This window comes from Temnothorax longispinosus, chromosome 9, assembly GCF_030848805.1.
Source record: "Temnothorax longispinosus isolate EJ_2023e chromosome 9, Tlon_JGU_v1, whole genome shotgun sequence".
Taxonomy (NCBI): Eukaryota; Metazoa; Arthropoda; class Insecta; order Hymenoptera; family Formicidae; genus Temnothorax; species Temnothorax longispinosus.
This window is the reverse complement of record NC_092366.1, coordinates 13,544,720-13,555,482: the sequence shown is the minus strand read 5'-3', so window position 1 is coordinate 13,555,482 and position 10,763 is coordinate 13,544,720. Positions and strand designations below refer to the sequence as shown.

Here is a 10,763-nt window from a genome sequence, read left to right as displayed (position 1 = left end):
AACGCGTCTCGCAGATGGGCCTTTATCTCTCCGCGCGCACTCGCTTTCTCGCGCGCGCCCGCCGCACATCGTGGGAGCGGGCAGGTGCCGGGCGTTACACGGTGGCATCCATATCTCTTTAACAACGCCACGATGTCAGCGAAAACATCGGAGGTAACAGTATCGGAGTACGAACTACGTGGTTGTACACGAAAGAAACTCCCTCGGTGGCGCGGTGGTGGTGGGGGAGAGCCGCGAGAGAGGGCACCCCGCGCCAGTTGACACGTCGTTGGCCGGGTCGGTCGCTCGCACCCGGCACCCGGCAAAAGTGTCGGCGTAGCGCGAACCGACAACGACCACCGTGTCGCTACGGCCGCCGCCGCCACCGTCGCCGTCACCTTTGCGTTCGCCTCTTTCGCCCGCATTGGTTAGTCGCCGCCGCTCGTGGTGTTTCGTGTCGTTCCGCGCGTCGTAGTCCGTACAGTCGCGATACATCGTCCTCCGCTCGGCCGGGAGGAGAGGAGGTGGTGGAGAAGGGGGAGGAGGAGGACGGAGGACGGAGGGGGGGCAGCACCCTACGACGATGTCGCGGACTCTCGCGAAGAAGGGGAGACGCTCCCCGGGGGAGCACGAATCTGCGGTGTACGAGTAGGGGTAGGGGAAGTCAGCTGAACGGTGGTGGAGTGGTGAGGGTCGAGCGACGAGAAGGGCAACCGCGCGCTCCACGTCGCTCCGCTCCGCGCTGAGCGATTTAGTTGCGAGTCGAGTCTCACCGCGTCGACGTGTGTCGAGATATATCGCGCGGGATAACGCTACTGTGAAGTCGTTTTCTTTCTTTTTTTGTTTTTTCACGTGGGTCGCGCGGGGTACTCCGACGCGACGACGGTCCACCTTCCCTTTTACTCCCCACATATGGTTTGGTGCTTGTGAAAGAAAAAAGGGTGCGTATCGCGGCGCGTGCACGAGAAAGTGCCCGCTCAACAACCAGCCTGGTGCATGGCTCCGCGTCCAAGAGTGTTACCGTTGTCTCGCCGCTGCGACGGATGTAAGGGAGGGAAAAGTGCGACGGATCCACGCAGATGGATCGCCGATGAGGAGCCGATAGTGTGATAGAAAACAAACAAAAAAAAGTGGTGTGCTTTCGTCGACGCGTACACGACCGACGGGTGCGAGCGAAAGGATCGACCGCGAAAGATGCTGACGTCCAGCGCGAATCAGTATCTCCGTCCTGATCATTACCTCACGCCGCTACCTACTACGGTTAGTCTCTCTCTCTCTCTCTCTCTCTCTCTCTCTCTCTCTCTCTCTCTCTCTCTCTCTCTCTCTCTCTCTCTCTCCTCTCTTCTCTCTCCCTCTCTCTCTCTCTCTCTCTCTCTCTCTCTCTCTCTCTCTCTCTCTCTCTCTCTCTCTCTCTCTCTCTCTCTCTCTCTCTCTCTCTCTCTCTCTCTCTCTCTCTCTCTCTCTTTCTCTGCGCTCTTATTCGCTTCTATTCGCTCTTTCCTCCACTCTTCTCTACTCTTCCGACTAGTCGCTATTTACGGAGTCCATTATTCATACCCCGCCGTTCCTGTTTGTACGTCGCGAGTTAACGATTTGTCGAGATACGCATCTCTCAACGTTTAAACGTCTCCGCGTTTAACGACGCGATATTTTCCCCACTTGTCGTTTGCATTCCAAACGCGCGGCGAAGTAACAACGTATACGTGCTTGAAAAAAAAAACTTTACATTCGCTCGTCTCGCGGAGTAGAATGTCTAGAGTGAAAAAAAATCGATTCGAAATGTTGCAAATAAATCACGTTATGAGTCAAACATAATAAACAGGCCGAGCAGAGATATAAATAACTCTCGCCGCGTAAGCCACGTTCCATAAGATTACACGACGACTCCGAAAATCGGAGTAACGATTAAAACGAGAATAATTTAATTCCGATACACGCAATCTCGTCGTCGTCTCACGAATATCCGTGCCAATATTTATATGATTAACGCAAAACGCAAATAGCCGAGATGTCGAGTCCCGCTGTGAAAATATCTTTCCTAGCAGCTCATTAACGTCGCCTGTCGTCGTTTCGTTAATCCCGACGGAAACACGCGCGCCGCGTTTTACGCTCCGAACTCCTGTAAACTATTTTTAGGGACAGCGGAGTGTGTGCGTCGGCAAAAGTCACGGCGCGCGTCGCGCTGATTTACGCGCGTCATAAATCAAAGCACGATTCGGTAATACAATGCTGATTGTTGCGCGCGCGCGGGAATGGGATGGAAAAGCGAGCGGAATGGAGCGTTCGATCGGCTTTTCGGCACAGACGACGGCCGCGCGTCGACGCGCGTTCTACACTCTTATATTCAGAGATTCAAATCTCTCTAATATTTAAGAGGCATAAAAATTTTCGTACGCGCGACTGAATTTGCAATCTGATGAATAAGTGATGGAATTTGTAATCTGCTTCGCAAAGAAAAAACATAAAGAAAAAATCAATCGCTCAATTACTATATAGCAAAGCTATGCACGCCACAGAAAGAAAGAACATTCTTATTTAGAGAATTTCTTTAGAGAATATATCTTTTTGACATGTAAATCTTGAAATGAGATTATATAGCGTTAAACGAAGATAAATTGTTAATTTGCATCAAAGCGTTATATATAATTCAATAAAGATATATTCTTATTATGCAAAAATATTTTTTATTAATGGAAAGCAAAAAATATTGTATAGAGAATAACAGCACTTTTTCAAATCAAGAACATTCATATTATAACGATAAAGACAGTTTAGTCTTATTTTAAAATTCAATATTCTCTACGTGAACACAAATAATGTTGATTCAATTTTATTATGTTATACAATGAAGAAGAAGAAATCGGAAAAAGAAGACTCTTTATGCGACAATTTATAATATTCAAATTAAATTATAATATTCTTGAAATACAAGAAAATAAAATTAAAAAAAAAATTAGATAGTCTTGCTTCGATTGTATTGATTTGAATATATTCGTCTTGATTAGACTAATTTTTTTTGTACGTTAAACGGCCAAAATATGAGCTCAAGTAAGAGGGATGTTAGATTAAAATGAAAACAATTTATTCAAACGATCAGTAACATAACGGTTTCGACCACCATTAACCAGTGAATCATTTGTCGTAAAGTTTCCACAGCAGGTGAACTAATAGTGAGAACAAAGGCAAAACACCAGCTATTCTTCGATTCTTACAAGGAAAATTTCTATTCTCCCTTTGAGACTTTTTTTTTAGCGAAAGTGATACCTTTACACCTGTGAAAAAGTCGGCTCGACTACAGAAGGAAAAAAGAAAAGGAAAAGATATTCGACGAATTTCAGCAGAAGTCACGTGAGGTGCGGAGAGGGCGGAGGGAAGTCTTTCGAGGGGGCATAAATTAGCGTCGACAATCAAAAGCCGGCGGGCGGCATTAGCGGATTAAAATATTACGTTCGAACGTTCCCGTTAACTTTCACGAGTGCAATTAATATATAGCCTCGCGTTGCCGTAATGGCCTGTTGCAATTCACGGCATTAATATCTGTCGGCGTCGCGCCATTAGTACAGACCGACCGTGAGCGCGCGGCGCGGCGCGGCGGCGTGTTAGTGTTGCATGATCGTTGCATTTTAATTACGGCGGAACATCTGTTCGGTGGACGTATCAGTCGACGAGAAATATCGCTTCTCTATACGTTAATTATACCGAGTGCATCATCGTGCACCGTGCTCTGTGCCGGGAGAGACGCGCGAAGGCGCCGATATTAAATTCCTGCACTTACACGCTAATGACGTCTGTATCGGGCAATAGCGTATTGATTATATCTCCCCGGCGCGTCTCGCTTTTGGCAAAAAGGAAAGCGAGACTCCGCGCGGATGATCGTCGCGGCAACGTTCCACATCATTGACGAAGTCATATTTCAGATTCGTAGGAATATATATGCGCGCGAAAACATCGCCTGTTATACGGTCGGTTTATCCGCAAATAAAGATCGTTAGTCGTAATTTCATAGGTATATAAATTTAGGTGCAGGTACATAAAACTTAGAATGAATACCTATACATTTATCATTGTTAGTGGAAGTAATTCAATTTTAACGTTGACAGGTCGTTAGGAAAAAATCTGGGGGACACGTCGCTCGCGTAAAAAAATTTCTCGATAAATCAAAAGGGCGGGCGTTCCGTGGGATAAGTTTGTCCGACGCACCCTTTATCCACGTCAGTTCTCGCTCGGCAAAAGAGTGACATGGCGCTACAGATTGCGGTTTGCGCGTCATTAATTGGACTTGCCTCCATCCAGACGCGTCACGCGCCAAGTTTCGAGAGTTGTCAGATCGTATATTGCGGTGTAGCAGTTGATCGAAAATCACCGACGTTATGTATTTGAAAGGAGGTCGATCAGATTCGCGATCGGTAAACGTTAATTATTACCGATGCGAGTCAATTAATACTAACAGTTGCATCACCGTGTTTATAAATATATAAGAAAGTTTTACATATCAATCATACGTTAACATTGATTTTCGAAATGATGAAATGCAGGGTAGAAATTTTATGTTGAAAAATGTAAATCGGTCATTTTAAAAATCAACAATTCAATTTTAAAAGGCAATAAAAATGTTTTGGCTATACATGAAAGGTTTAATATATGCGAAATGTTGCTTTTGAACAAAAATTTCAAATTATATAATCAATGTAGCTTCGCATAAAAAAAGATTATATCCTAAAGAAGTAGAAAGATAATTCTTTTCTTTAACGCGACATATCAAGGATTAATAAAGTATTAAAAAATCGACTTGTCATTTCTCAATATAAATATAAATATCCCACTCAGAATTGCACAAATGCAAGTTTTAATTGATTTTATAAATATTTTCTGCATTTTCATTTCAGCTGGATGCGAAGAAGAGTCCACTCGCGCTGCTCGCACAGACCTGCAGTCAGATAGGAGCGGATCCACCGTCCAACAAATCGTTACTAAGTTCCTTGGACAAGACATCGAGTAGCAGATCATCCAAAACTACGGAGCAGTCACGCGAGAAGTCCTCGCCGGCGGTGACGGCGTCAGCCACGGTGCCAACGTCGGCGAGCGAGTCCACGAAGACCAGCTTCAAACCGTACGAATCCTGCCTAGGACGTGAGAAAGCGTGCACGCCGGACGAGTCGCGATCGACGTCGAGCCACTCGACGTCCGGCCGATCGAGGACACCTGGCAATAGCGGCAAACGATGCCCGAGCAATCAGAGCGCCGCGTCGACGCGCGCGGTCACGCCGCAAGGTAGGAAAACGGCGACGCCGAACGGCGAGGTCGGCCGGGGCTCGCCGGCATCGAGAAGCTCGGCACCCTTGGTGCCATCGAGCACAGCGGACGCTTCGACGAGTCAGCCAACCGTGAGTAGTCCCTCGTTACAAGTCAAACCCGCCTACAGTCCCGTCAGCGTACTGGCGATGGCCGATCCGTCTATCAAGGATCTCCCATTGGGCACGTTCAAGCCCGGCGTCAGTCTACCAGTCTCCACCGCTGCCTACTTGGGCTACAGCCCCGGTCAGCTGCCGATCGACGTGATGGCCAATTCGCTCATGTCACATCACGCCGCCCTGAAGAACGGCATCAACCCCTATCTTTACGCGCGATTGAAAACCAGCGGCGGACCCGCGGACGGCCTGATGCCGATATGCCGCGATCCCTTCTGCACCGGCTGCCAACTGAACTCGCATCTACTGTCGAACCCGGCGACGGCCGCGGCGGTGGCCAACATCACCAATGGCAAATTGCCGTCGGGCGCGGGCGCGACGCCGGGTTCCTGTCCGGCCGGGTGCGCTCAGTGCGATCACAAACCCGGCAGCGTTTCGCCCTACGGGTCGCTCAGCGCGGTTTACGCGCACGCGCAGCTCGCCGCGCTGGCCGCGGGCACCCAACTACCCTACGTGTGTAACTGGATCGCGGGCGACACCGCGTACTGCGGCAAGAGATTCACCACGTCCGAGGAGTTGCTGCAGCATCTCAGAAGTCACACGAACGTGTCGGCGAGCGGCGGCGCGACCGACCCGGCCGCCGCGCTCTCCCTGCTGCCCGGGCCGCCCCCGACGCTGCACCCGACTCATCCTCTGTTCGCGAGGTCTTATCCTACGCCACCCTTGAGCCCGCTTGCCACCGCGCGCTACCATCCCTACGGGAAACCTTCGCCGCTCCTGACACCGTCTCTGTCGACGCTCGGTCTGCCGCTTCCGCCGCCGCCGCCGCCGCCGCATCCGCACGCGACCGGACTGGCGTACTTCTCGCCGTATTCTATCTACGGGTCTCGTCTGGGTGCCACTTCCGGGATGCATCAATGAGTTCTCGGCAACAAGGGTTCTCGCGAGCCGGACGAGTAAGCTCGCGAGACGAGTCGACCGGCGAACTGTGATTCTGCTACGGATTTCGAGCACGTGAACGGGGAGCACATCGGTTCTACTATACGCGGTGCTTTTGTCACAAATCTCAGTACAGGAACCTGAAGTCGTAGAACGGATACCGGAAGCGGTAGGAACGTTCTTCTCGATTGTACTATGCGATAGTATGCTCGGTGCGTCTTCCGCAAACCTGTACGCTATAAGCTTTTTTTACCTTATAATTGAAAATCTAATATAGAATCCGAAAGTAATATGCACACGAAACATCCTCTAATTTTATCTCTAGGTGCGAATCATTACTGTTTCGATGTTGCAGACAGATTTGGTGTATTTTATAGACACTAAAATATTTCAATACTATTTTCTTTTTTTTTTTAATAGGTCTCGATGGTATTCAAGCGTTTTCCTGCGAGCGCTATTTTCGATAAAAAGTAATATACTATGTCTGTATGTTTGGTCTTTTCCTCTCAAAGAGATAAAATATCGTCGTTACCGCGTATGCCTACCTCAGCTTTGCAAGAGTAATGATTCAATCTTGTCGTTGCATTTGAAATACGTTTAGGACGATTAACCCTCGTTCAGCAGTATTGAATAATGCATGGGAAGCAACGAGGGATTTTCTAAAGTTATCGTTTTTAGAATAAATTGTAAAAGTATACAATATATATTGGTTGTTTCTGGTTGCCTTCAAATAATCATTTATTTTATTTTTCATCTTTTTCTATTTGATAGTTATACGTTCGTCGATCCTTATTATTTTACGTAGCACAGTAGTTTAGTTTTACAACAAAATCAAAATGAAAGGAGTATTTGAAATGAACAACTTGTACTATATGTGGTTAAACGGGAGAGCTCAGGTAGCGCATTCCATGCGACTAAACATTCCGCTGCCCGAGGGTTAAACGCCTAATGCAAACGTCGCCGAGTTGACTGCTTTCGTCTGCTGTTCGGCATTATCTTTCAGACTCGGTAATTTTCTTAGCCACTGAGAGAGAGCATCGAAAACAAATCGCCGCCTATCAGTTGAGACCACAGAAGCGACGAATTTATGACGAAAGGCCGCATTGAACGGCAGTGCGCGTCGGAAAGGCCGTACATTTGAATGTGTGCAATTTAAACAGTGCTATTAAATTAATAAACTCTTTTTTCAGAAAGAACCGACAAGATTTTAATTTACGATTAAAAGTTGCGTGACGCGCGCGCGAGAGTAAATTTTTCGATATTTTATTCGTTCTCTGTCCATCTGCTCTGTCGGACCGCGTACCTCTCAGTATCGGATGACGAGTGCCACACCAAACGTCGAAAAACCAATGTTTAACTGTGATTTCCGAGTGAGAAAGTTGAGAGAGAGAGAGAGAGAGAGAGAGAAAGAGTGGGAGAGAATGTGCGATGCGATGAGCTTCCGCGAAAGAGATTATACGCGTGCGAATATGTGTGCAACTAGAATTTGTTAATGAATGCGCAATTACGGGGATTTTATTTCCGAACGAAAGTAATCGTCGTAATCGGATAGATAGAAACGAACGTTTTGTCACGTATCTATTTCAATCACTCGGCGAAATGAAGAATTTGCTATATATGCGAATCACTACGATAATTTTAGGCAAAATAAACTTTGTGACAGCGGTGCTTTCTTACGTTTATTTCAAAAGAAGAATGTATAAAAAATACATACCATGTTTCGGCGCGGAATTTATTTATTATTTATACTGTTCGATTTATATTGTTACTAGTATTATTATTGCGAAAAGTCAATTTTCCAAATGAGATTTGGATCACTGAAATTTTAACACTATCTTTTATTTAAATATTTTGTACGAGCAGATGTGCAAATGTGCATAATTAACCTTATCATCTGCTTTTTACTTCATGCAGATGCAGAAATATTATATAATTAATTGTTTCAGACATATATTGCATAGTATTCCTTGTTTGAAAAATGAAGTTGTGTACTTTTGCTTGGCATTTCACATGCACAAATATTTGAATGCCAAGCAAATAGAGAAACAATGAATATATGCAATATTTTTCAACATTTTATTCATTCGAAATTGATCAGAACTGCAGAGGAACAAATTTAGTTTTCATCACTTTCGACTGAAATATTCTCCGTTTTTGCGATTGTGGGAAATAAATAATTGATATAATGTAATAATCTGCTATATATGTACTATTTATAAATTATATCAATGTCCTACTTCCCTTGTAATTATTGTACATTTGTTTATAGGTACATAAACTCTAACAAATCCCTAATGAGGAAGCGAATAGTTCGGATATACATATATACATACGTATATAAATATATATAAATATATATGTATATATATATATATATATATATATATATATATATATCTACGTCTATTTTTGCGTAACCAAAGTTTTAGTAACTATCGATATTGTCGATATTACGTAGCGCATCGAACTTTACGTATGTACATGACATTATATTGAAGAGCGACGCGAATGACTATTATTACAAGATATTGTAATTTGTAAATAGCTTTATTATAACGCAACGTTCGTAGTTACTATCGAAAGGCATTGTGAATGTCAAGGAATTTGCTCACAATTCTAATTCTTACGTTGACTCTATGTATCTCTGATTTTTATATGTGGTTACAAAGCTTTGTATTTACTTGGCACGCGTCAGTGTCGTTATCTACATCAACTTGTCGTTATTCTATCATTGTTTTATTCTATGTTATTGGAGAGTTTGAGTTTTTTCAAAACCGAAATACAGCAAATCGTTTCTTATAAAAAAAAATAAAATTCTCGTATTTATTAACACCATCACTGTCCCAAATTAGTTTAGAATCTCTTGCGGAACATATACGAAAAATATCACTTTTCTACTCATACTTTTTCTTTAATATTATATCTTTTGATATGATATATCTAATATACATGCGATATTTATTTAAAATAATTTTACATGCAAGATATATTTATGATGTTTATTACATCGATATACAGATATGAGAAACATTATTTACAAGCTTAAATTAAATAATTGAATTGGAGATATAAAATCGTTAATTCATAAAATGGTAATAAAGTATAATATATGACCGATGATAAAAAAATATGGCTTATTATAATATATAAATTATAATATAATATGTAAATTAATGTCGCCATTTATCGTTATTCTCATTAATATTAAAACTATTGACATCTTGTAATTGATCACGAATAAATTATATTCCTCTTAAGTTTCCCCAAAATCCGGGAGTCAAAATTTATTTTATTCATGAAGGCATTTACACGAAATTGATATTATAAAACTTTTCTACGACAGTTTTTTATCGTGTGCAAAATGACTACATACAGATATATATATGTATAATGAACGATACAATATGTAAATGCGCCTAACGTTCAACCGACTGCGCAAATTAATAATGTTCAGTCAAATGCCCCGGTGAGAATTATAAATTATGGTCGTCATCGCTTCTGTCGTGTTACGGCGAATCAATATTAGCGCACTCGCGTTTCCAGTGTAAGCACAACCTTAATCACCGTTGTGCTATATTGAAATAAATCATTTGCAATATAACAAACGATTGCGTGATAAAAGCATCGATTTCCCGATGACAACCGATGACAATTTACCGTCCGCCGGGAACTTAAATTATTTAAATTACATCATAAAATTGATTTCTGGCTGGATAGCGCGTTTATATATGCCAACTTTACGGATGGTGAAGCACGTAACTGTTATTATATCAGATGGATCTGAATTTCCATCCTCTATGGAAATACCGCGAAAACTGCAAAATACATAAAGCGATATCTCCGATTCGCATGTCGCGAGTTATTATCGCTTTTCCATCGCACGAACGGACATCGATAGCACGCAACACCCGTGATGATCATGAGGCGCACATCCCGTGCAAATAATGTGAAGACGATAAAAAAAAACGCGGCAACGATAATTTTAGCGATAAGTTGAATAAAGGAACGAAGGGGCGTGTGTGCTTTTTCCGCGAAGGGGGCGTCGGTACCTACCACGCCACGAAACAAAAAGCGGAAGCAGATGCACGAGAAGTCGAACCGGCTTTGCACGTTGCACGTGGGGTGATTTCGCTTGCCCTTTAAGTGATTTATGGACAGACGCTGCGACTCCATCTACTTGACCTATTCACCTCGTTATAAAGGATAATGTATTCATGAGTGGCCAACCTTAGCCGCGTTAGCTTCTATCGAACCGCGTACCGCGAAAGCGAAGAACGTAGAATAGAATAGAAAAATAACGTCTGCTCAAAAATATCGAGCTTTGAATCGCGATTGTGTATGGATTTCAACGAAGCCACGTATGTTTCTTTTTTTAAAGGAGTCCCTTTTATTTTTTCCTCCTTTAGCGCGAATAGAGAGCGGAAAATGTAGAGAAAT

At 43.5% G+C, this 10,763-nt stretch overlaps 1 protein-coding gene across 1 annotated transcript; it reads left to right on the top strand.

Annotated features, from left to right (window-relative positions):
* Positions 1–676: 676 nt before the first annotated feature.
* Positions 677–9,140, top strand: LOC139818714 (zinc finger protein Elbow). The gene is made up of 2 exons (XM_071787547.1): positions 677–1,239; positions 4,866–9,140. Exons 1-2 carry the CDS (start codon positions 1,174–1,176, stop codon positions 6,306–6,308), a joined length of 1,509 nt encoding a protein of 502 aa, XP_071643648.1. The 5' UTR covers positions 677–1,173; the 3' UTR covers positions 6,309–9,140.
* The last annotated feature ends 1,623 nt before the right edge of the window (positions 9,141–10,763 follow it).

Bases quoted from the DNA above. Each gene is read 5' to 3' on its own strand.
- LOC139818714 (XM_071787547.1), top strand. From the start codon at position 1,174: ATGCTGACGTCCAGCGCGAATCAGTATCTCCGTCCTGATCATTACCTC. The intron at 1,240-4,865 runs GTTAGTCTCTCT...TTTTCATTTCAG, and splicing joins TCACGCCGCTACCTACTACG to CTGGATGCGAAGAAGAGTCC.